Source organism: Brachypodium distachyon, chromosome 3 (assembly GCF_000005505.3).
Source record: "Brachypodium distachyon strain Bd21 chromosome 3, Brachypodium_distachyon_v3.0, whole genome shotgun sequence".
NCBI classification, from domain to species: Eukaryota; Viridiplantae; Streptophyta; class Magnoliopsida; order Poales; family Poaceae; genus Brachypodium; species Brachypodium distachyon.
In genome coordinates this window covers 31727271-31753059 of record NC_016133.3, presented here as the reverse complement: position 1 = coordinate 31753059, position 25789 = coordinate 31727271, and the positions used below count along the sequence as shown (strand labels likewise).

The following is a 25789-nucleotide window of genomic DNA, read 5'->3' as shown; positions in this document are numbered from 1 at the left end:
CCGATATTGATTTTTGTGTTGTTCAACAGGTGAAAACCATGTAAAACGCACACGCAAAAGATTTATCGACGATTCATTTACTTCACATGGTGCATGATACAATTATTGTGAGTGGTTAAGAAATATTAACAACTCATCCTGTTCACTCCCTTGTACAGGCCATCTTATGAAGTTCATGCCCCATAAGTTTTATTTTTCCTCGGATGAGATGAAGCAAATTGCGGTTTCCAGCAATACGCGGTTTCCAAGGATCACAGCCTCACACTCCGAGTGGAGAAATATTAGGCTTTTATTCCCCTTATTAAAGATATTAGACTTTAGATTGCTGATAAAACTAGCGGTACAAACCAGATACAACATAAACATACTCCATTGATAATGCAAAGCAATACCAGCCATCACACACCCTTCATTGATAGTGCAGATCATAACATTGCAGAATGTGAATACAGGCAAAGCAGAGAACATCTGTCAGGCCACAGGATGGTCCCTGAGGAAGCCAAGGAGGAGCTCATTGACCATGTCCGGGAACTGCTCCTGAACAAAATGGCTTCCTTCAGGCACGTATGTGATCTTCAGGTCAGGTGCGAACTTCTCCATGACACCATCTTTCAGGACGGCCTCGACCCCGGGGAACTTGAAGACATAGTCTTTCTCCCCCATGACGACGAACACTGGGACTTGGAACTTTGGATCTTCGACCGGTTGTGTCTTATGGAGAGACCTATCAAACGTTGCAGCATACATCGAGTTTTGGTCAACACATTGATCAACAAACCTAACAGTAGTAACTATCAAGTTGCCACAATGTCACGCAACTTGATAACCAAGTTATGTTTACCTGTATGGCATCTGCAGTGGATATCCAAAACCGGATTTCTCGTAGAGGGATGCGTAGACATCAAGATCCTTCTCGGTGAACCACTCTGGAAGGGGAGTCGATAAGTCTGCAAGATCCATGATCTCTTGATCTTCGTTTGCTATCGGGATCTCGCTTCTCGAAAACAGGATGTAGATTGTCTGCACGACTCTCTTGACATCGTACCTGCCAAAGTCAGCCTCTGCTCTTCCTGGTTCCTACAAAAGTAATTTTTCTGTGTCATATCATAGGCAGAGTCTCAATTCATTTGTGCCATGGACATTTTCAGGTCAGGGAATAGTAACCCGCCAACGGAGAATGTAGAAGCCTTCTGGCAAGGTGGTGAATGGGGATCCACCGTGAAGGTAAGGGATGCCCAAACACATGACACCACTTGTGCGGCTGGGGTGACGAAGAGCAAAGTCATACGCAGGCATCGCTCCAAAATCCTTCGCAATGAGGAATGCCTAGTGAAGCAAAAAATTGAGGTTATCAGGAGAAGCCAACAATTGTAACAATCTTTTAATCTAGCCTATCAAACTTGATTTTCCCGTGGTTAAGTCTCAACACCACCTTAAATATCAATTCAACAGAACTGGCTTGGCAACAACATTTCTTTCAGACTGAACACACACGAATAATCAAGCCGCCAAGACATCCACCTGTTATTTCCCCATGTACCGTAGGAATCCGTCATGTCTGTGTGAATTTTTTGAGGTAGGGAACCTGTCATTGGTATTGCACCAACTTGCACCAAGCTTAATACAATTCCCTTCAGAAACATTCCATACGCAGAAGCCAAAATTATCCATTTTTCTTCAAATTATCAAAGTTTAACGAATCTAAATCAAACCCTTAACACCTGTTCGGATCGCCGAACTGAGTACAAAACTTACATATCAAAATCAGAGTAAATTCCGGCGGTTTGGTTGCACACCGAATCGGAATCAGAATTGCAACCCAATTCCAAGTGCATTGGGGCACAACTAAAATGAGCTTGTCCTTAATTCAGAGGGGTGGAAGTCTGAATTGGGTGGAACTGAACTTGTCAGCTATTTTCATATGCGTATATGTAATATCTTTACATCTTATAAAGATCTAACTTAGTGATCTTCCGTTCACCCTATTGAGATCATACCCTTATATTGGTAGGAAATGAATGTAATTGCATCAATTCAATACGGTAGATATGCGTATCATGATCTTTTATTACAATTGATTAGGTTGATATATTTTATTTTAAGATAGTTGTTATACATCACAAATTTAGAAACATAAGGACAAAAGCGTACTTAAGTACTACGTAACATAATTCCTTTGCAACACATGCATTAAGCTAGTGTATATTGTACTCCCTCCGTCCTATATATTAAGTGACTCAAATTTGTCTAAAAATGGACTTATCTATATGCTAAAATACATATAGATACATGTAATATTTCGGCACTTAATATGGGACCGAGGGAGTATAAATTTAGGAGTACCCCAAAACAAATTTAGGAGTACTTCATTGTTTGAACCGAGGAGATCACAGGATACCTGATACCCGCACTGATTTCATCATTTCAAGGGACCTACTCTTACCAAAAATGTCCTCCCCAACCAAGAACAGACCCGGTGATCCGGATACACCCAAAATTTAGAGCTCCAGGCTTACCTTGTGGACTGCGAGCGCATCCAGGAGGGCTAGGAGATCCTCCACCAGGTCGTCGCGCGACGCCGTCTCCTTCTCCGGCGGCTGGTCGGAGAGACCGTACCCGCGCCAGTCCAGCGCGACGGCGCGGTACCCGGCGGCGGCCACGGCCTGCATCTGGTGGCGCCACGAGTACCATATCTCGGGGAACCCGTGAAGGAAAATCACCGTCCCGAGCTCACCTGCAACGTGACGCCGCCGTTGTCAGCCTGCGAGTCCTCGGCTTGCCCTGCGGCCGTGCTTGAGGAAGGGAGGGTGGGGGCGGGGCTGACCTGTGCCTGATTGGGCGACGTGGAGATTAAGGCCTCTGACGGCGATGCGGCTGTGCTCAATCCGCTGCTCCGCCGTCGCCATGGTTCCCTCCCTCCCGCCACTTATTGGGAGTTTGGTGGTCGTGAATTGTGACAAGGCAGCTGACAGCAGTGGGAGATGCTTAGCAAGAAGAACACTGTAGAGGCATCCCAAAATTTGTCTATACTGTGTCAGATTATCTTTAGTATAAATAGGATAAATTAATTACTTACCCACAAAATCTAATCAATCTTTCTAATTTTAAAATTAGATCATAACTAATACTCTCTTCAATCCATATTAATTGTCTCAAATTTGCCCAAATATGAATTTACCTGAAAAACGTTTAGAGTAATATTTCGACAACTAATATGGATCGGAGGAGTAAAAATACTTCATTCATCCCATATCAAGTGCCGAAATATTACATGTATCTAGACATGTTTTATTATATAGATACATCCATATTTAAACAAATTTGTGTCACTTAATACGAGAAATGAGGGAGTACAATAATGCATATATTTATGGTGAGCTCCCGGTTTCTAAAAATTAGACCCACTAATCTAGTGTAATACTCCCCCCGTTCCATATTAAATAAAATATTACATGTATCTTGACGTATTTTAGCGTATAGATACGTTCATATTCAGACAAATTTAAGTCACTTAATATAGCACGGAGGAGTATCTAATCTTCTTGATTCCAAACTTAGAGCCTCAAATGTAAGAAAGACTCCCTCTTTTTTGCAAAGCTTGGCGCACTATGTTTTGTTAAAACAAACTTTTATCAAAATTATTCTATTAATACGTAATTTTTAATACCTGAAATTTATAATTAAAAAATCGTTTTCAAAAGTTCTTGCCAACAATTGCTATCATATAAATCACATATAATACAATGTTATTGATCAAAGTTTTGTCTTAACAAAACCAATAGGCCATACTTTGTAAAAACAAAGAAGTATTATTTTTGAAGGCAAACTGTAAGAGTTCGTTCGACAAAATAGTCCGAGATCAGAATCACGAGGGCTTTTGTTTTGACCTTACCATTTGTCACTTGTACTCAGCTCAGCCTCGAGCTGCTAATTTTCTTTGTGACCATCGGCTGTTGATTAGCGATGCCAGCATTCTCCCGAGATTGACCTGTCAGGATAGAGGAAGACCCCGAAATGTTTGGAAGATACTTCCAGGACTATATCCTCCACGTGAAATATTTGGCCATGACATGAGGACCAATCGAGAACTGCGGACATGCGTCACATTTTCTACAGGTATTAGGGTTCGATCCGAACAACTTCACTGAGAAAGCACCGATGCAGCTTGATGTTCTTTATAGCTAGTTTTACGTCGTTTGATATCTGCCTATCACAATATATTTCTCCCTCCGACTCATAATTCTTGTCATCGTTTTAATTCAAATTTGCATTAAAACCACCAATAATATCAGTTTGCAACGAGATTGTCGTCGTTTTAATTCAAATTTGTACTAAAACCACCAATAATATCAGTTTGCAACGAGATTGTGAGCACTTCTTACATCAAGTTAAAACAACCATTGTTTATATCAGAATTTATGTGCCAACAGCAAGAAGAATGTACGGACTATTTTCAACTTGCAAGAGAAAATTTCTTATGTTTTATTTCAAGAATTATTTGAAACTGACAACCTAGTAGAAGTCAGGACTTGACAATTTCAGAGACCAAACACAAGATATAGTAAGCTATTTGGTATACAAAGGGCGCATTTAAAGATTCTACTAATCTTTCTGGTGCTCTCACATGTATGAGTTGACTCCTGCAGTTATCAATTATTTGAAAATGACAACATTTTAAGCAGATATGCAGTAGAAAACAGCAGCAAGAACCGTTTGGTGGATATCTGCATCCAAGCATATATATACTCTTTTGGACCCTCATGATGATTTTGTAACATACTATGGATATGCTTCTCCAAATCAACAGAGAACAAAACACACACTGGTTGTATCCAACATAAAGATGAGTATTATTACCAGAACCTCCTCATACAAATATTTCACAAAGGTCCAAGTTTGCACGGCCTGGGACACTGAACTCTACAAGAGGTACATATTCCAGCAGAGATAAAAACATAAGTACATAACACAGATTCTTTGATTGATGGGTCATGAGGCCTCAAAGGATGCATAGGGAGATACTGTCTCTCAAAGTTCGTAGGCTGGAAACCTCGATTCATATGGGTTCACCATGTCCAGAAGGAAGTATGCCATCCCAGCCTTCCCTTCAAACAATGAAAATGGGTGATCACCCCCATGCATGGCCTCCTCAGCGATCAATCGATCAGCATCCTCGAGCAGAAAGCAAGCAAAAGCCTTAGCACGGTAGAGGTACTCAACATTGCCTGTTAGCCTGTAAAGTGAAAGGAATACATAGGCATTCCCACTTACACCATGGCATATTCCAACTCGCTTGAGAAGACCACGGTTCCAGACAACTTCACCAGCCTCTGCAGCTGACTGCTTGAAGTGATCGTCATGAAAGACCTGAAATACAAAACATTAGCTTATCATTGTGACCAAAGGGATATCCAAAAGTTAATACTCCCTCTGATCCATAATAAGTGTCTCAGATTTAGTATAAATTTGTACTAAGTTAGTACAAAATCCGAGACACTTACTATGGATCGGAGGGGTACTAAATAGACTAACTATTGCTCGGTAACTCATCAGTTATAACTCATGCTCAGGCCTGAAGAACACCTGCCTATGTGGACATACATGCACACATATATGGATACTGGAAGATGCTAGAGAGTAACTCTGAAAATACCTGATACGCTTTACAGAGTGTAAGAGCAACACCAGGGGCACCATGACACCAATGCACCAAGCGATCAGATCCACTGCCTTCACTTGAGGGATAGTTTCCACTAGGATAGCGTTTACTGATCATGTACCGCAGAGTATTCTTCACATCATCCTGCTCATCCAGTTTCAATTCAGTGTGCATGAGGACATGCATGATTCCAGTAAGTCCATGAGCAGCACCCCAGTACTTCTTTCCGTGCCACTCGTACATCAGTGGGCAGCTCCCCTTGTCCTTGTTTGACAGCTTCCTTCCCTCCTTAATGATGTCCTTTGCCACAGAACTCTACATGGTTTCACATAATTTGAGAAGATGTACCTTTCACATAGCTATACATAAACAAATAGGGTAAAGAGATGAGTCCACTTTACCCACCTGAACTTGTACTAGGGTTCACATTTCAACTAACCTTGATTTGGTTCAAGTTACCCACCTAAACTATAAAAGCCGTTCAAAATGCCCAACTCCTTGTCAATTGACCGTTTTGTACATTTTTTACTCCAGTTTTTGTCCTAAGCACCACGGCCATGTCAGATTCTCTCTCTCCTCTCAGCGACATCATCCGTTTTCTCTCGCCTCACAACTTAAACTAAAACAGCAGAATTCCCTTGAACCGTATGTCTGTTTAATATGAAATTTTACCAAACTGTTTAATATGTCTAATTTACTGTTTTTTTTCAAAATATTCCATGCTGTTTGAATTTTGAACCCAAAATTTGAACTTGAATTCAAAACAGCACAGGAAAATTCAAACTGCACAGAATTTTTTGAAAAGTTTCAGTAAATCAAGTATAATTCAGTGACCAACTTGGTAAAATTTCAGCTCAAATTAACATAAGGTTCGAGAGAAATCTGTTGCTTTACTTTCAGCCGTGAGCAGAGAGAAAAGAGACGATAGGAAAGAAAAATCTGACATGGCACTGCCGAATAGGACGAAACCAGAGTCAAACATGTTTAAATATGTCAATTGACAAGGAGGGGAACCCAGAGTTTACTGAGGTAATTTAAACCAAATCATAGTTCGGGGTTGCAATTAGGGGGATAAAGTGGACTTATCTCTAATGTGAAAGAGAGGAACGGCGTCAACATACGATGTGTTCAGCAGGAATTGTCTTCTCACTGAGATGCTCATTTAGAAATAAACAAGCCCACAAATATCCTGCCCTTCCATACAGTAACTCATTTGGAACTTTGTCTGTGACAGTTATCTACAAAATGACAAATGTAAGAGAATTCTGCTTACAACATTAGGAATACCAATCACACCATCAGTTGTTCACCTCATCAAACGAGCTCAGATAGTGGGTCACCATCAACTGATCATTGCAATGCTTCGCGATCACTGCTCCGAGAGCACAGACGCCGGCTCTTCCACAAATGAAAGTCAAGAACCTGCGCCTTCCACCCCGGCGATCATTGATTCATTTCGTAACAACGGCCAGAACAATCTAGCCAAAAGAACTACGAAAAGGAACCGCCATCTTACGGTAGGCCATTTGACGCGAGGTCGCACGCTTGGACAATCTCGCCGGCGAGGGTGAGATCGCGGCGGTCGCCGTTGACCTGGAAGGACTTGAATAGCAGGAGCGCCGTCCCGAGCGCGCCCGTGTAGAGCGTGTAGTCCGTAACATGGCCCCCCGCCTTGGTCCACGTCTCCTCCACGACCTGCAGGCATGGAGCGCGGCGCAACCCACAATCAGTCGAGCACCTCGCGTGCGTGACTGCGTGCGCCACGAAACCAAACTAAGAGCGCAAGCCAAGATCGGACATGCATACCTTGTCTTTGAGCCGGAGGGCGGCGCGGAGCAGCCGGTCGGAGAGCTTGGGGTAGGGGAGGGAGAGCAGGCCGAGGAGGCCGGCGGCGGGAGGGTCGCCGTCTGCGTCGGTGGCCTCGGCGACGAAGTCGGGGAGCTCGTTGGGGAAGAAGCGGTCGTCCATGGCGTGCGCGAGTCGCCGCTTCTTGGAGGAGGTGGTGGAGGAGGTGGGCTCGCCGTGCGGGGGTTCTCTGGCGTGGAGGCTTCCCACCTCGTCGCCACCACCATGTCCCATATTGTTTCTGCTGGGTTTTTCGGCGTCGCTGGCACCTCCGGAGTGAGCGTCAAGCGACACGTCGAGTGTTCGCTGTCGCTTTGCCATCGAGCCCTCGAGCTGCTCACCGCCTGGATGTCAAGCGCGACTCTGATTAACGGCATCTCAAACAATTCACCTCCGAGCATGCCACACGAGCATAGGAAGAAACAGGTTGCACGTAAATCAAAACTCGTGGATTCCACCTTTTTCACGTTCTTTTTTCGACTCTTTCTATTTCATAAAATACTTATTTTTTAACCGCACACACTCATTTAATCTTAAACAAGCACTACAAATCAGATATTTCTCGATCAAATGCACAGATCTATATCATAGGAAATTTTAGGGTTCGTCCTCCCTCTCGACTTTGTAATTAACTCTGTTAAATTGTTTTTTCGTCTTAATTAATGAAAAGCAGTGCTGCTGTTTTTTCGTCAAAAAAAATATGTAAGAAATTTCAGCCACTCCAACCTGTTGGTAGAAATCTTTTGGTGCAAAACTTTGGGGTAAACGAAATCCTACATGATTCAAGTGGATAGGACATAGCAAATCCTTCATTTTCGTATTTCTGTATTAGTACACAGGGTCAGGGTCAGGGGATTAACTGCAGCTGAAATAGAAAACACATCAGGCCTATTTCGATTATGCCTAGCCCGGAGGGGATCAATAGGGATTGATGAGATTGCAATTCAATTTCCCCAACCGAGCAAGCCTCAGAGGTCCTCACGATGGAGTTAATAAACAACAGGAGAAACGGAAAAGACAAGCATGTAACACTTGCTATAAATAACACAAGGCACCTCGTCGATGGGGGTCAAGTAGCTTCTGGTCACGCCGTCAGGGGGCACTTTGCAAAGTCTATGCCCGTGAGTCCTTTTGATGTTGGTCTCCAGCCTAGTTTATCAACGGGAGGATATCGGTGTACTAGATTGGAGTCATTCAGGGCGTGTTGTGTTTGGTATCCCTCACGGGCCAGGTGAACTGCAAAAATTGATTCATTTGGTTTCCTGCATGGTCTTGGCCTGCACCGGCTGCAAAAGGAGGCCTTGAGCCTTCACGCAAGAAACTTCCAGACCGAAGTTTTTCTCGTGCAACGGCGTGTCTCTTTCTGTCGTTTCTTCTCCTGCAGCAGCACGTCAGCCCAACCAAACACGCCATCAGTCATTGGAGCATGCGAGGTGGAGGAGGAGGCTGACATAGCGTTAGCCCTTTTCTTCAGACCATCAAAGCGTGACGATTGGTTTACTGCATAGCTTCTGAAACGGGTCCAGGAGCTGAGCTGCCGGGAGTTTGGTCCAAGAAATCAGTGTAGCTACCGTACAGTTTACAACTTTAAATAAGTTTTATTAGATTCGTCATGATACATATTTTATATTTTTTAAATTTAATTGATATTGTATGTGTTAGTATTTATTATAAAATTTAATTTTCTAACTTGAGACAAAGACAAAGCTAAACATCTTATATCACGAGCACAATCAGGTGGGCTAGACCAGAGGAAATTATATGTTGGACAAAGGAAAATACTTATATACGTCCTGAAAATACATTCGGTAACATGAACTTATAGTGAAAGTAACTTAGCTAGTAACATGAATGCCAACTAGACATTTTGATAACATGACATGGTAATAAATGAAAAAAAAATGGTAACTACTCTCTCTTATCCTAAATTTTTGACTTAAATTTGTCAAATATGGATTTATTATTCTTAAAAAGCGTATAGATATATGTAATATTTCGACAACAATTTAAGATCGGAGGGAGTAAATATGTTACTTCCTCCCATCCATATTAATTATCGAAATATTACATGTATCTAAATGCAGTTTTAGATATAGATACATCCATATTTGGACAAATTTAAAACAATTAATATGGATCGGAGGGAGTACCACTTTTTTACCAGATATGTTACCGTAACATCACACGCAATCCAAAACAGAGTCACAACATAATAAATAGCACAATAGCATAATGAATTGCTGATCCCAAGGAGATTAATGACCACGATACCAGGCGACCAGTCTCTTGAGGGCTGAAGAACATTTTCGAGTTTCACACCAATTACTATCTCGATTTGCAATAGGAGGGCAACTGATTATTTATACACTCAACAAATACATCTCTGAATGATCATGGTTCATAAGCCTAATCAACAAGTTAATGTACAACAAAGCGACCAAGACAAAACCTTGGTTAAGCTAGAAAAAAAAATGTAAGCGATCCTGTATGGAAAACTGGAGTCCTCATCATGTGCTAAAACGTCCACATATTCAAGAATTGGTGCATAACCTGCAAATAGTTGCAAACAAAAATCTACGATTAATTCTAAATTCGTTGATAGCTTTCAGAGGCCACCTCAGGAAGAACGAACACAAAAGATGACTAGTACCTTAAGTCTCCGGTTTGTTATGCCTAAACTTTGTACTCATGAACACGAATCCACTTTGTAGATGACCATTTGTCACCTTTTATTACTGGACACCCCCCTAAAATAATTGCAGATGGACAGAAGAGTCAGTGCACTGTAGCATTTTTTTTGATGCAGGACAATGTGTCATTGCATAAACTATTAGAATCTCACCGTGAAGGCTTGTGGGATCCAGGGTTCCATCAGGCCTCATGCTCCAGAAAAGCAATGCATCTCCCATCTTTGGTTTGACAGATATACCCCTCTTTGCACATTCAGACAGCTCATTATAAAATGGTATTGAGCTGCTATTCACTTTAGCAGAAGGAAACACGGTCTCACCACCCTCTTCAACATCCGAACTAATTCAGTTGGCACAAAAGAAAAGAATGTCAATTGAATCCCCTTTGTTGCACATATATAAAAGAACCTATACCGCAATACATACAGGTACATAAGAAGAGTTGCTATACGCTGGCCTCCGTTTTTGGTGTTGAAATCATCATGGAAGTAATCAAAGTGAGGTTCATACTTCTGTCCAACTTCATAGTGGAGAACTTGAAGGCCCTCTCCATTCTCTGCACAAGTTATGAGATAAAAATAAAGCAAAATAGAATCACATTTTAAGCAAACTTTCAATGGGATATACGAAGTAGCTGTGGAACACAATAACTAGTGCTTCCAAGCTTGAACCTTAAACCTTCAAGAACTCAAGTGGGGTAAGTGGTTTGCATCCATCATTTATATGCGCTTTAAAATTTAGTGCAACTCCTAAGGAATAAAGCATTGAATTTGACAATTCCTATTCACATTCAGCAAGGACTGGCCATGTGATTTGGCTGCAACGGACTAGTTTTTTTTTCCTGTTTCATTAAACTGGAGTGAAGATCCCTCATGTACATCCTTATCTTTAGACATGTACAGCATGTTCCTTTTCATTCAAATGTACAACATTTCAACGTACCCAAATTTCAAGGATGTACTAGAGTGCAAAATTTAGTACTTAGATCATTTTATATCATTTTGGGAAGAGTATGACATGTACTTTCTAGTTAAATATGAGAAGTTTGACTTTGGCATGTATGAGCACGTAAAGGTGGCTGTCTCAACTCTCAAGTACAGATGCAATTTTTCTGAACAATTTGGCTACAGTATGAACGCGTCGAATTTTTGGTGTAGTTACACAATTTTCAAATACTCCCTCCGTCCAACAAAAGATGTCTCAAGTTTATCAAAATTTGGATGTATCTAGACATGACTTAGTGCATAAATTCATTCAAATTTGGTCAAAGTTGACACATCCTTTGTTGGACGGAGGGAATATTAGTTTTTACCACTCAACATGCTATATCAAAGATCGAAATTAATGGCGAAGACCTTATTGGGAAAATGCCCGCCACAGAACCATTTTATGGTGCCTTATGCTAGCAGTAAAAAAAAACCTAGTAGTACCTAGCATCCAAGTATCTTAAATTAAGAACGAGATAGTGTGACAGCTAATAACTGTTCACATCAATGTGATGTGTAACACCGTTTATCAAATCAGGGTCTCAGACATTTGGAATGAGCGGCGTAAACTTGCACATACTGCTAACAGAAGGCAAACAGTGCAATCATCAATGATATGCTTGCTGCCAATTCATATAAACTTGATAATTGTCCCTGAACATAACTGTCACAATACCAGGTTACGGAAATGCAGTATTATACTCTGTAACATACTAATAATTTGAGTAGTTTGTAGCTTCAGTATTCAAAATAAGTCCCAGTTAAATGCACTTTTGGTGAGTCATGAAAACGCAGCACTACGTGATAATCAAAACTTTGTAGTTATACCACAACGACAGACTACTGTATCATGTCAGGCCTAGAACCGAAGTTTACAAAATTAAATTTCAGTTTAGTTTAAATTTGAGCTAAATAGAACGATTTTTTAACTGATTTTTCAGGCGCGGGTCCAATTTGTTTATGTTGAATTAAAGCTGAGTTCTCGATATGAACAATACAATGTGCTCGATGTATAATTGAAACCTTAAATTCAGCAGTAAAATGTGTTCCTTAGCATAGTAGGAAAAAATTATAATAGGTAAACACTTCAACTTACAGTTATCTATGATAAGTATTTCATACCTGCAGGTATGAAGGTGAAATCTGATATTCTTTTCTCAATGGTACGGATTACTTTGTCCTGGCCTCTTCTAAGAAACGTTCCTGAACTTGTTCTTACCCTGAATACATTTCATTAAGTGTAAGCATGCATCACAGTTGCGGTGACAATTCCTAAAGAAAGAAGAGTTTTGCAATGTCCAAACCTGCTATCTTTACTACCTCCAGTTGCCGAATCAACCACTGTCGACTTCTTCATGTGAGGCTTTGCCAATGAAATCAAATACTCACATTCTTCCTTGGACTGAAAACAACGGTAAAGTCGGTCATACCCTGATCACTATGTGAAACAAACTAAATTGGAAAAAAAATAGTTCCAGTAATACCAGCCAGGTATAAATACACTCCTGATATTTCTTAATCACCTACTATGCCATCTCATAAAAAGTAAACACCTTTCAAAGACATTTTGCATACTACTAATAGAATTTCAATTTTCTAGTTGTACAAAGTGTTGATATTTTATCATCCACCTGCAATAATGCATTGCTTCTCCCAAACCTATGTGCCTCAAGACCTGAGTTTGAGCTCCTGACTTGTCAATCAAGCAGCATCAAAGCTCAAACTATGTGACGGTTCCTAAATGCATAGTGTCCGGTGTGGTGCTCAACTGCTTACACTTTTCAACACATGTAGAGCATAATCAGAGCCATGTCGAGATGTACGGCATATACAATAGACCAGAGTAAAAATTGGCAATGGCGGCGCTGACATCTAGAACTGAGTCCTTAAATCCACAATTTTGGCATCTAATTTGCAGCATAACTAATTTCATCCGGCATTCTTGCGACCGACGTACAAAAATTTCAGGTTTACTTGGTGCAATCTAATCTGGTACGGATGGGCCAATGTTAGCACCAAACTCTTAACTAGGAATTCAAGAATCGCCTACAATCCCAGCTACACGTCGAGATCTCCTTAACCATGAAGCAAAACTGCATACTAGAACCAACAGAACACCTAAAGGTGCAGACCACGTTCCCCCGAAACCTAAAACAGAATGAGGCAAGATACTCACGAGGAAGTTGTGGTATAGGAACGCCCGTGGCTCCCACGACAGCACCTCCGTCCACGGCTCCCCCTTCTCCCCGCGCATCTCCAGCCTCCTGCACAGCAAAACGAAAAAAGCGTCAATCTCAGGAAGGACGGCGCGTATATGAGGGGAGGGAACACGGCAGATCGTGAGGCAGCGAACGGAACGCACGACTCGGAGGCGGATCTGCGGAAGCGCGGGCGGTGGAGCGAGAGCGCGGCGCCGCGGCCGTCCGCGCCGTCGGAGCCGGCGGGGAGCGAGAGCGCGCCCAGCGCCAGGAGGAGCAGCAGCGCAGCCAGCGCCAGCAGCAGCGCGGCCAGGATCGCCTTGGACGGCTTCCCTGCCCGCCTCCCTCCTCCCGCGCCGCCGCCCCCAAGCAGCGGCCTCCCGCCCCTCCCCGCCGCCCTGCTCGCCATCCCCGCGGCGGCACCACCCGCTCTGGCTTCGGGTCTCGCCTCACCGGCACCGGCACCGCCGGGTTTAGCTCTCCCTCCCTCTCTCTCTCTCTCTCTCCCTGACCTGAGTCGTCGGTCTTTGTTTGGGCTCGACGAGAAGCTGCTGCCGCGTCTGGTAGGCTCGACGAGTAACGTACTCCGTATTACCGAAAACCGCTGCTGCGCTCGTAGGCCTTGTAGGTGACGTGTCAAGCAGGGGAGTCGGTCGGACCCGCATAGCCGAGCCCATCGTTTTCTTATTTTTGGAGAATCGCGTGGCCGAGTCAATCTGGGCCCGTACCCTTCGCGGACGCAAGACTGACCGACGAGGCCCAAATGCGCCACCGAGCGTGATACTGACCGACGAGGCTCGACGAGGTACTACGACAGCGACAGCGACAAGTCCTCGGACTCTTGTACTCCGTACTCAGTAGTAGGAACGAACTAAGCCTGGATTTTGATTCCCCTCCGATCACCAAAATTCCCTCACTGCGAAGTTTGCATCTAATTTTTCTCGATTGATAAGTAGAGGTGTTTCTTTGGCAATTCCAAAAAAAATGTCTCTAGACAGCTTTAGGTCCATAAATTTTATTTTACTTTCGAAAAATAGGATGAAATCCCGGTCTCTGCATCAAAATGATGCACACAGCCACATTTTATTGATTTATTAGCAAGTTTGATAAAAAAAAAATACATCGATCAAGCAAGGCAAAACCACCAAACTATGCTCCATATATTTGGTAGAGCTGATCATTCATAACTTTAATTTTTCATTGATCTACAGCTGTGTTTACTTCTGAAATACAATAAGATAAGATTAGTAAGCATCTCATAAATACTCTCAGCTTTAGCTCCATGAGAAATAGAACTATTGATGCCAGCCCTACCAAATCTGTGGGAGAACTACACATACGATAAATAATGTACGACGTACACATACGATTAAAAAATGTACGACAGTTCATGCGTACCGTTGATGGCATGTGTTGTGGTCTTGATGAAATTGTACGCAAATCGTGCACCTTTCGTCGTACGCGAAGTCTTTCCAAATTGGTGATGGAGCTATCCTAAACACACGTTAAATGTCATATCAGAAAAATAAATAGCATAGAGAATTAGACAAACATTATAAAAACATAAATAAATCTAGAAATGCCTATTTCAATTCAATGAATTGTATTGCTCAAATAATGACATCAACGATAAATTATATCCCTACATATTGCATCTAGTAGCATCTTTAAGTGCACAGCAATGGGAAAGAATTCCCTCGAGAGGTTGTAAATGCAACCAACACAAATAAATTGCAATTGTTTCTGCAACTACCGCTATTCACATATGCATACTAATAAATATGGAGTATCTGCCTTTTTAATTTTAATGCCAGAGTGAACATAAGAGATACTTCCTCCGTCCAACAAAAAATGTCTCAAGTTTGTCAAAATTTGGATGTATCTGAACATGATTTACTGTATAGATGCATTTAAATTTGATCAAAATCGAGACATTTTTTGTTGGACGGAGGTAGTAATAGAATTTAAACAGCAGCTCAAAGGCTTGAAACTTTGTCTTTGGAAAAATATATTCAATTCCCAGGGACGTGGTTTGTAGTGGGCCATGGAGAACATGCAACTGCAGAGCAGTGTGAGATAACTTTTGTTAGTCGTAAAACTAAGAGATAAGTTTATATCACGTCCCTTAACTAACCATGCAGTCCCTAAAAAACTAACTATGCAGTTTAAATCATCCCTCTGAACTTTAATACCGTTTAGAACACAACACTTAATTATTCATGTTGTTTAAATTATCCTCACCCTCCTGGCAAAAGATGATTTTCGCATACGTGTCAGATTTTGACCGAGCGAACTAACATTATTTTGGTCCAAAAATTTCTGAACAAATGGAGAAAATCATGTTCTCAACCTTCTACTAAAATTTTAGCTTAATTTGGCAAATGATCAGCATAAAAATGGCATATTTTGTTTGAGCCTCAAAATTTGAATTCAAAAATAAAAGTTCCTTAAAATTTTTGAAAAAATATAAAAAATATTGTCATTAGCCTACCATTAAAATTTCAACACATGTCGACTAAGAAATGAAGAAAAAATGTGGCTGTCATGTCTAAATATATTTAAATTTTGACAAAACTTGAGACATTATTGTTGAACGGAGGAAATAAATGAGTTCCTCTTTGGTTACACTAATCTCTGAGAGGGGATGTGAGAGAGCAATAGAAGTCCAAAGACCGAGGTATGGGCAGTCCACGGGCTGGTCCGTGGTACAGTCGGTAGCTCCCCTCCACTACGACCTTAACCCTTAAGCAAGCAAGCAACTAAGTAAGCCAGCCGCCCCTCTCCTTTACCTAACCCAAAAAGCTTTCGCGCGCGCGTCTATATAGCGAACGCGAACACGAGCACTGAGACGCCTCCATTCCTGGCAACATTCATCTTCGTTTCCCAGCTCGATCGATCTAGCTGCACAGGAGGAGAGCAGAGGCAAATTAACAGGCCCAAAGTCCGACATGCACAGAGCTTCACCGCGGAACTCCTCTTCTTCTTCTTCCACGTCGTCGGCATCTTCTTCGCCACGCAGCATCAAGCGCGCCCGTCTCGCCGCCGACAGAACCAGCAGACTACTGCTGCCCTGGCCAGCCAACCACCATGGCGTCGCCCTTTCTGGCCGGCTCTTCTTCCTCTTCCGCTTCGTCGCCCCTCTCTTACATGATCCCTAGTTCATCCCTGGCGCTGGCGGCGCAAGGGCAAGGGCAAGGCTTCCTCTCCTGCGGTGTTTTGGCACAGCAAGGTCCACAGGGAGACGCTGTGGGCGTGGGGGCGCCGAGGCAGGGCGGCACTGGCAGGCACGCGGGGCTGCCGCGGCCGCCGCCGCGGGATTGCCCGCGGTGCAGGTCGGGCAACACTAAGTTCTGCTACTACAACAACTACAGCCGCAAGCAGCCGCGGTACCTCTGCAGGGCGTGCCGCCGCCACTGGACCGAGGGCGGCACGCTCCGCGACGTGCCCGTCGGCGGCGGCCGCAAGAGCAGGCGCAACAACGGCGCCGGATCACGCAAGGCCGCCGCCACGAAGGCCTCGGCCTCTCCCTCCACCGCAGACGCAGCCGCGGCTGCTGGCGTCGACGGGTCGTTGGTCGTCCCGGCCGACGTGCTGAGGCAGATGCTGTTCTTCCAGCCGGCAGGCTTCGAGGGCGGGTACGGCATTGATATGGGCGCGTGGCAGCAGCAGCAAATGGCTGCTGCTGCGCCGAACGCGACGAAGGCGCCGCAGGGGGTCGGCGGCGAAGTTGGCGCGGGCGTCGAAGGGACGTCGGCGTCGGCGGCGGATGGTGTCAACTGTGGCGCTGGCATGCAGTTCTGGAGCGGGGGCTGGCAGCAGATGCAAGATGACATGCCCGGCTTCGACGGGACTTTCTAATTGAGTACTACGCGCTTGAGCTCCCAGCCGACCGCGGCGGGACGCCGTAGCTTGGGTGAAATTGCACTTTGTATTGTGGTCTTGCCCAGACATTGAAAAGTTTCTGGGTTTACTACGGGCGAGCAGAGCGTGTATGATGGTGTTAGCATTTATGTGTGTAATGCGTATGTACTACAGTGGAGTACTGAATAGTAGTACTATTACATACGGTGTTATCACAGATTCTTGTGTTGTGCGTTTTGAGCAAACTAGCACGATATCCGTGCATTGCTATGAACTAAAAAGATGGTTACACTGGAGTACATAACTAAAGAGAATGCTGTACTATCACTGATTTGTCAAATTGATTTGTGTCAAATCAATAAGTGATGGATCTTAAAGTGTGAAAGACCACCCTAACCAATTGAATTTCTATAGGAGTATAATTCAGTGCAACGAGTTCCTTGAGCAAAAAGATGGAGGACCTTAATTAGCGAGCCATTGTTTCGAGGAGCAACTGAACACATATGAAAACATTACAGCCAAGTTTGTCAAAACTGTTTCAGTAGTACAATGGTGAATGAATGGTTCCTTCCAAATGCATTGCATAGTTTGTTTGGGCAGCCTCCACGGCGCACCACTCTTCAGCTATACCGGCTCATGTCGATGGCAGCCTCCGGCCGTTGGTAGCTCACCCGCGCCTTGGAGAAGCAGCGGTAGTAGGTCCCGGTGAGCACGCAGGTGACCAGGGCGAAGGCCGCACCAGCCCCGAACGTGCCCCGCCTCACCGTCTCGCAGTCCGGCGGGTCCTCAAATATCACCGTGCGGTAGCCGGTGTGGTAGGCGGACTGCACCAGCCCGGCCAGCAGGCACGCCTCCGCGATGATAAATGTCAGCCTGGGTAGAAAAAAGGGAAAAAGTTCAGTATCCATTCTCTTGCCCTGCATGAATTGCAAGGTTTTTCGTGTGGGGTGTTTTAAGGACAATATCGATTGAAAAATAGCATCAATAGATAACATAGTATTCCTCCGTTCCATAATTCTTGTCGAAATCTTACATGTATCTAGACACTTTTTAAGAATAGATACATCCATTTTTTAGCAAATTTGAGACAAGAATTATGAAACGGAGGGAGTATCTTACTTGTTCTAATTAAAGCAAGCAAACATTGATATAGGATAAACAAGTGTGTAGTTTTCAGCTCATGAAGGTGAATCTATGATTTACTTCTAGGAATTTCATTCAAGCAGTTACAAGAAAGTAGTTAAATTACTATCGAGGATCAGAATAATCACCAAGAAAAAGAGACATAAGGTAGAGGGCTAGAGGCAGCTTGTTTTGCAATGGGCAGGAAAGCATACAACATTTGTTCTTCGATTGTATCATGGCAAAGATTTCAGCTCTGACTTTTTTGGTGTTGACATTGGCCAGGAATTTGAACCTATGACATGGTTGATCAGAATAACAAAATTATGAACGTGATTTGTGCTGCAGCGTGCTGGTGCGTGTAGAACTAAATGATGTTCTGTTTGAAGGAATAGCCTGGTAAAATTCCAAGATGCTGTGGTGGAGGATCAGTGGGACACTGCCAAGATGGTGTATCATCTTTAAGTACTGGCTGCCGCCTCTTTTCGACCGTTGCATTGGTTGCCTTGAGAAAGACACACGAATTGTTGAAGATAGCCTGGAGATGGCCGAGAAGGAAGTAGTTGAGGGCTGAATGCAGCTTGGATGAATGTCGTGTGGAAGTCATGGTTGGATCCGCACTACGCCGCTCCCTGTGAGGTGTATTGATACTGTTGTTTTTGTTACAGCAATGCCCTTTCGATCTAAATAAAATAATCCTAATAAGAGAAGTCCAAAACATAACTGATCATATTAAAAAAACAAATGGGAACAAGAAGTATTCTTGAGTGTGTCCTTAAGTCATCTGACATCACCTCAGTGATTCTTGTCAGCTCTAGTCAGTCAGTAACCCAAACCTCTTGATCACTTTGCTTGTTACAAATGACTTAATGATTGATTTAAGTTCATATGGACTGGCGTCGACTGTGACCAATTCAAGACAACCACATCTGATGACAAAAGGTAGGGGTACAAAATGAAGACCATTTCCAACTATAAATATATAGACATATTGCTAAACTAGTGCTGCAATGCATTTCATCAAGAGAGAGCTCAGATCCCTCTTTAGATCTGCTGAAGGCTACATCATGGTAGATTTTTTATATAATTATATGCCCCCCCCCCCTCGCAACGCCATGGGCGATGAGTAGGATAAATAAGTTGAATCTAGCATTTAGTAAGGTCAACAAGATTTCAAAGCACCCCAAATATTCTTTCAAATCACTAAACCATGTTCACAATATGTCATTTCAAAACCTTATAAGATCATCAAAATTTGATATGATAAAACGGTGCACCACCTCAGAATCTGTAAAGCATTCCTGGTCTCCGTAAAACCGTTGGTGTAGCTGACCAGTCATTCACAAGAACAGCCACCTGCTGACGAGCAACTTTGACAAATTCCACAGTTCGTTACATGTGAAAAGCACAGTGCACAAACCCCGAACTATAAATCCGATTCATTTTAGGCTTGCCCCCCCCCCCTCGTGTCAAATTTTTCTTGTGGTTGGCTTGCCAAGACCGCTGCTGGACGGCTGAGCGAAGGGCACACCACGGGCTGCCGCACGCCCCTAGATGTTTGCTGTGTGACCAGTCCTTGGAGACCATGAACCACCTCCTGGTCGACTGCCCTTTCTCGCGCTCCACCTGGCATGAGATCCTCTCTTGGATCTGATCCACCTGCGCACCCCCCCCCCCCCCGACCGTCGGCGTCCCTTTTGCAGCTTGGTGGCAGGAAGCGATCCAATCCTCTCCTTCATCGGCTCGGAAAGGCTCTACGTCGCTGGTTTTGCTCACGGCTTGGTCGATCTGGAAACACCGCAACATTGCGGTCTTCGACAACTCTCCCCCCAACATCGCCTCCCTCCTCTGCGGGATCAAGGCGGAGGCTCGACAGTGGTCTAGGGCGGGAGCAGTGGGTCTGAGGGCGCTTTGGCCTCCGAATCCTAGCTAGGCGTGTTGTGTTCTAATCGGATGTGGTCCTTCGCGACCTTGTAAATAACTTTTTCTTATCTAGCTATGCATCGAGACACAAGGCTTTTGCGTTTTCTCGAAAAAAGAAAAGCACAGTGCACACAAATGTGCTTCTTGAGCAGCAACACGCTGGTAAACCGCTTCTACGATTCACCTAAAAAGAATGGTTCTACAATGTCCGGAAGGAACCTTTCTCTTTGCTGAGAAAGGCCCCAGAGACTGCTCTGCATGCCTGGAGCACCTGTACTAGACTAGAAAGAACATCCGTTCAGACATGAATCGCATTAGCATCACGAGAATTTCGTGTTCCCCTGTCAAATCAAAGTGAGATGTTTCGGCAAGAACATGGAAGGAGGTAGTGGGTGGAGTCGTTGATCTGACACACTTTCCTACGCTCTGACTTTTCGCTTCCACTAATTAGAAGCAATAGCGATTTCCTTCTTAAAAAAAGTCCCTGTATCCCATAAACATCCCGAAAATCGTAAAAAAAATATTGCAGCAGCTCGGTATCCATTCTGTCCCGACTTGCGGGACCCACCCGTCAGCCTCGCGTGGAGGTCAAGGCGGCGCGGCGGGCTCTGCTGGGGAAGGAGAGATGTGGGGATCGGATTTGGGAACGAACCAGGAGGAGAGGAAGAGCATGAGGGCGCAGCCGCGGGTGCCGCTGGGGCGGAGGGCGGCGCCGCAGCAGAAGCAGCGGCTGGCGGCGGCGGTCACGGCCTGGCCCACGAGCAGCAGGACCAGCGCGGCGCCGCCCAGCCACGTGGCCGCGTCCGGCCGGTAGACGCAGTAGGTCCACTCGTTCCGCGCGTCCGTCTCCAGGCTCGCCTGCCACAGAGTTCACCGCAGTAGCATCAGCAAAAAGCAAAGCCCAGCTCGGTGAGAGAGAGAGAGGGAAGGAGGGGGGGGGGGGGGGTAGGGGGAGGGTTTGCGCGCAGATCGGGACGAACCGAGGGGCGGCTCTGCTCGGCGGCGATGGCGAGGGCGAAGGCAAGGACGTCGGCGAGGAGGATGGCGGCCAGCACCGCGTTGGAGCCGGCCATGGCAGGAGGACTGGCTGGCGCCACGAGCTGACCGATTATTTGGTCCGGAATTTCAGATTAGCGCGTGTGATGTGTTGTCTTGTCGCGTCGCAGGCAGGTTTTTGGCTTCGGAGCAAAAGGGAGAGTGGATCCAGCCCTTCGGCTTAAGCATAAAAGAGGTGGCGAACTAGCGAATCGGTAGTCAGTCGCTCGTGGTTAGTTTGAGGCATTGCCCGCAGATTTCGTTTCTCGCAGCTATAACAATGCTCGCTCTCTTCCAAACGTCTTATAAATGGAATGTATAGAGAATGCTTACATGGTACTACTGCCATACTTCAGTAAAACAGGAGGAAAAAAAAACTAGACATGCAATGGAAATTTACAAAATGAAAACATAATTTTTCTTACGAAAAAGAAATACTCCCTCATGTGGCCATACTTAAGTAAAAAACTAGACATGCAATGGATATTTTTCTTGCATGGTAATCCCCCGTTTCATAATTCTTGTCGAAATATTATATGTATTTAGACATTTTTTAGGAACTAGCTAAGTGCCCGTGCGTTGCAACGGAAAGATAAAAACAACAATAATGTATACATGATTAGAGATTTGCGGACAACAATAATGTATACATGATTAGAGATTTGCGGCCGATGAATACAAAGAGAATCGTTTTCAACAAAAAAAATTATGCATCAATAGCGAGAAATAAAACATTCGTTCATTTGTGCACTTTTCTAGGTACATTTTGCATTTGTTCCGGGCATCTTTCAGTTTCCTACAGTGGAAGGCTGAAAAGATGAACTCATCAAGTCTTGATAGCATAAAACTAATTTTCCTACCTCTAAAACATGTGGCTCAACTGTACATCCCCTTCAGTCAAGAGCTTCCTACCATGACCAATATAATGAACCACTAACTTGATAGCATGCAAAAAAAGATCGCTGCTGTGTACAAGGATATTGTACAGATAAAAGAGATAAATTACCCTGGAGTATTTGATTTTGATCAAAATATGAAGATTGTTCTATTGAGTAACAAAGAAGTGAATGAATTTTTCAGTGACAATAACTCATATACTTTTCTGCGGCCATCAAGTAGATATTGTGGCTCCAATTTGTTCACTAAAAATGGCCTGGCATTCGTGCAAAATAAAATCGGCGTTACAGAATGCAAGTTAACCGAAGAACATGAACAAACTAACCTCGAGAATTTACCTGAGACCTGTGCCCACTTCAGAAAAAAAAAAAAGCTTCTACTACTGACAAGGCAAGGTAGTACTTGTGTAGTTCTATTTTGGTAAATTAGTGGCAAAAGTATTCCTTTGACTACACGAATAACTGAAAGTACCACTTTCTCAGAACTTTCTTTTGAACAACTCATTTGTTGAAGGTTGTAATGGACTGGTAATCTGGTACCTACAGTAATATAACCACTCTTGTGTATTTTAAATGACAATATCTACATACATATAGAAACTTTAATAAGACTTCAGAAACCACAACATTGGAGAAGATTGAAGAAGGACCAGCATAACTTTAAACATAAGCTCATCATTTAATGTAGAGATATGTAAACAGTATAGGAAAATGCCAAACAGTTTCAGTATATGCTTTATTCTTTTGTTCCTGACGATATATATTCAAACCAGCAAAAATATTTGCATGAACAACATTATAATAGGACACAGTTTTTAGACAAGTTATCATTTGGAACAAAAGTTAGTCAGGTAAAATATAAAGATGTGCCCCTACTGTAGCAAGCAAAAGAAATTCCCCACCATACCTACGAAAACCGGAAGAACATAAGGCAATCAAACTGACAATAAAATGTATGCCCACAAATGAAACGACTACTTATTACTTCAGATGATCACTGTCATATTTTACTATTTTGCATTACATACACAAGAATACAAGCGAATAATACTACACATTTATCAAAGTACTGTTCTCATGTACTTCGTAATTGCATGGCTAAATGTATATATGGTCTAAGCATGTCACATGTAACTGAACAATCATTTCACATGTTTACAATGAGAGAAATGATGATCTCCATGATTAAACCAGACGTATATGATAACAATGACACACCTACAGCAATTCATATGAAAAAGAACTCTTGAAACTGATTATAACCTATACTGCTACTCACTATGATAAGCTCCCATGTCCAACCTGAAGGATATGAAGGATACTGATCCATGTAGGCCATGCTTGTTTTTTTTTGCGAGGAATGTAGGCCATGCTTGTTGCCAACCTCCTCACAATAGCCAATAATCCTGCGCAGCTCTTACCACTAAATATATTGTAGCCCTTCTCTATGTATAGAGGTTATCCATGGCACAAACAGGATCACGCTCAACTGCAGGAATATGAACATGGAAATAATCATATAACATCTGAAAAAACTGACTACTGAAAACCGATAGGCTAGCATGTACCCTCTTCATATATCCTAGGGAACATCTGAAAATTCTAAAGTACCTTCTGTAGCTTCTCCCTATGCCTTCCTGCACTGAAAACGGAAATAGTGTGCTTTGAACAAACAGTCATCTGAAGAATCAGTTGGATCCGAGGCAAGTTTTCAAAGTAAACATGGAATCAAGAAATCCAGATCAGGTCAGCCACAATTAAGTTCATTCTCCCTCAATTCAATGGCTCAAAATAAAAGCCACAATCTTTGTGTGCATACATACATTGATTAGAATAGTTTGTTATCAGGTTAGCACGGCCATTACAAAAGATATAAATCTTCGTCAAGGTGCAAAGCATTGGCATAGCATCTTAAGCACATTAGTACATAACTACCTACCTCCAAGTTCATGGATTCAGTTTAAGGACCCCATAATTAATTAATATACACATGGCAATAACCTTGATACCACCACAACAGCACAATTGCGAGGAGGTCAGAATCAGCAGCTTACCTGACGAGATGCTAATCCTGATCCTCGACAAGCTAGACGCACGCACAACAACAACCACCACCATCCTTCCCAAGCGATGGCTGGATCTTCCTCGGCGATCGCACACGCGACCTCTCCGTCCATGAACTCCTTCCTCCACGCTACCACATGCTGAAACAGACCGGAGCTCAAGGCATGGTACTTAGCAGAGAAGAACTCACAGCACCTAACTGATTTCTCGGTCGTTTGTACAAACTACAAAGAGAGAGTTAAGAGGGTGATAGGGGGCAAGCACCTTCGCTTCATGGGAAGAGTGATGGAGATGGAGGCCAAGGTTCGGCGGCGGAGGAGCAGCGGCGCCGGCGGGGCAGGCGAAGGGCTTCAGCGGCGCCAGGAGAATAGCGAGGAGAAGATGGGGCGGCGCCGATCTGGAGGGCTGCGGTTCGCCGGGAGGAGGCGGCGACGGGGAAAGGAGGCGGCGCTGGGGGCGGAGTGGTAGGAGAGGGACAGGCGACGGCGGCAAATCGGGACAACGTCGGAGAGAGGAAGCCAGCAAGTGGCGGCGGCGCAAGAGAAGGAGGGTCGGGGGAGAGGGAGGCGTTTCTTTTCCTGTCTACGGGTGTTTTTTCGTTCGAGAGATCTTGTGGCATCAGCGTAATATAGGTAAAACGACGGACGGTCGGACGGACCAGCGAAGCACGTACCAAACTAAGCGGCACAGATAATCATTTTTGGCAAATTTGAGACAAAAATTATGTAAGAGAGAGAGTACTGCCGTACAAACTTGTACTTACTCCATCACATATTTAAGTGACTCAAATTTGCCCAAATATGAATGTATCTATGTTTAAGAAGCGTATACATACATGTAATAGAAAGTCACTTAATATGCAACGGAGTGAGTACTAAATCAGAGACATGATTCCGGCTGAGGGAGTAGACATTTTTGAACGTTTCCTACAAAAACACATGTAGGGGCGGCATGCCGGTTTTATGATAGGTAATGTAACATATTTGGTTTAAAGTCCCTGTGTGCTTTGCGTCTCAAAGATCTACAAATCTTTCCTAAGTTATTACTTCCTCCGATTCATAAAATGTGTCACACATTTCGTACTAAGTTACTACAAATTTCTTATTAATTGTGCAACACCTTTTTTTTTATCATAGTAAAAACTCTCACACGGTATCCAAGTTAGAAGGGACGGATTAATTAGAAAAGTATGGTCCTCTTACTATTAAACCAAAATTGGAATAATCAGCAAAATAACTCAAGATGAGTAGGAGAGATGTTTGCATATTTCCTTTAGTACTCCCTCCGTCCAACAAATGATGTTTCAACTTTGACAAAATTTGAATGCATTTATACACTAAGTCGTCTAGATATATCCAAATTTTGACAAACTTAGACATTTTTTATTGGACGGAGAAATCTTGATTATTGCTAGAGCAAAACACTCGTATACATTTGTGCTACTCCCTCCGATCTAAAATTTGAACTAAAATAAACACAATAATTTAGGATTGAAGAGAGTAGTAGATAT

At 43.5% G+C, this 25789-nt stretch overlaps 5 protein-coding genes across 12 annotated transcripts; 1 reads left to right on the top strand and 4 right to left on the bottom strand.

The window, feature by feature from the left end:
- Positions 1-271: 271 nt before the first annotated feature.
- On the bottom strand, positions 272-2983 carry LOC100835957 (epoxide hydrolase B). Its single transcript, XM_003574082.4, has 5 exons — positions 2825-2983; positions 2517-2734; positions 1165-1326; positions 842-1077; positions 272-724 (listed from the first exon to the last, which is right to left on the bottom strand). The coding sequence occupies exons 1-5, from the start codon at positions 2904-2906 to the stop codon at positions 472-474; spliced, it is 951 nt and encodes a 316-aa protein (XP_003574130.1). The 5' UTR covers positions 2907-2983; the 3' UTR covers positions 272-471.
- A 1819-nt stretch (positions 2984-4802) lies between these two features.
- LOC100835649 (lanC-like protein GCR2) lies at positions 4803-7891 on the bottom strand. Of its 2 annotated transcripts, none has more exons than XM_010236565.3 (6): positions 7466-7891; positions 7176-7354; positions 6970-7087; positions 6781-6897; positions 5654-5974; positions 4803-5367 (listed from the first exon to the last, which is right to left on the bottom strand). In XM_010236565.3, exons 1-6 carry the CDS (start codon positions 7823-7825, stop codon positions 5029-5031), a joined length of 1434 nt encoding a protein of 477 aa, XP_010234867.1. In that variant the 5' UTR covers positions 7826-7891; the 3' UTR covers positions 4803-5028. The 2 variants fall into 2 exon arrangements, with proteins under 2 accessions (XP_010234867.1, XP_003574129.2); XM_003574081.4 differs by having other exon boundaries at positions 6970-7081; positions 7466-7890.
- A 1830-nt stretch (positions 7892-9721) lies between these two features.
- On the bottom strand, positions 9722-13957 carry LOC100835342 (probable prolyl 4-hydroxylase 3). Its single transcript, XM_003574080.4, has 8 exons — positions 13543-13957; positions 13357-13444; positions 12485-12582; positions 12303-12400; positions 10621-10750; positions 10347-10534; positions 10155-10251; positions 9722-10054 (listed from the first exon to the last, which is right to left on the bottom strand). The coding sequence occupies exons 1-7, from the start codon at positions 13785-13787 to the stop codon at positions 10178-10180; spliced, it is 921 nt and encodes a 306-aa protein (XP_003574128.1). The 5' UTR covers positions 13788-13957; the 3' UTR covers positions 9722-10054; positions 10155-10177.
- Positions 13958-16183: 2226 nt separating this feature from the next.
- Positions 16184-17456, top strand: LOC100825418 (dof zinc finger protein 1). Its single transcript, XM_003571892.4, has one exon. The coding sequence runs from the start codon at positions 16466-16468 to the stop codon at positions 17234-17236; it is 771 nt and encodes a 256-aa protein (XP_003571940.1). The 5' UTR covers positions 16184-16465; the 3' UTR covers positions 17237-17456.
- A 223-nt stretch (positions 17457-17679) lies between these two features.
- On the bottom strand, positions 17680-24876 carry LOC100835032. Of its 7 annotated transcripts, none has more exons than XM_024461638.1 (6): positions 24544-24876; positions 24270-24419; positions 23827-23895; positions 21265-23704; positions 20937-21142; positions 17680-18112 (listed from the first exon to the last, which is right to left on the bottom strand). In XM_024461638.1, exons 4-6 carry the CDS (start codon positions 21355-21357, stop codon positions 17860-17862), a joined length of 552 nt encoding a protein of 183 aa, XP_024317406.1. In that variant the 5' UTR covers positions 21358-23704; positions 23827-23895; positions 24270-24419; positions 24544-24876; the 3' UTR covers positions 17680-17859. The 7 variants fall into 7 exon arrangements, with proteins under 7 accessions (XP_024317406.1, XP_024317407.1, XP_024317403.1 ...); XM_024461639.1 differs by having other exon boundaries at positions 23784-23857; XM_024461635.1 differs by having other exon boundaries at positions 23827-23857.
- Positions 24877-25789: the final 913 nt, after the last annotated feature.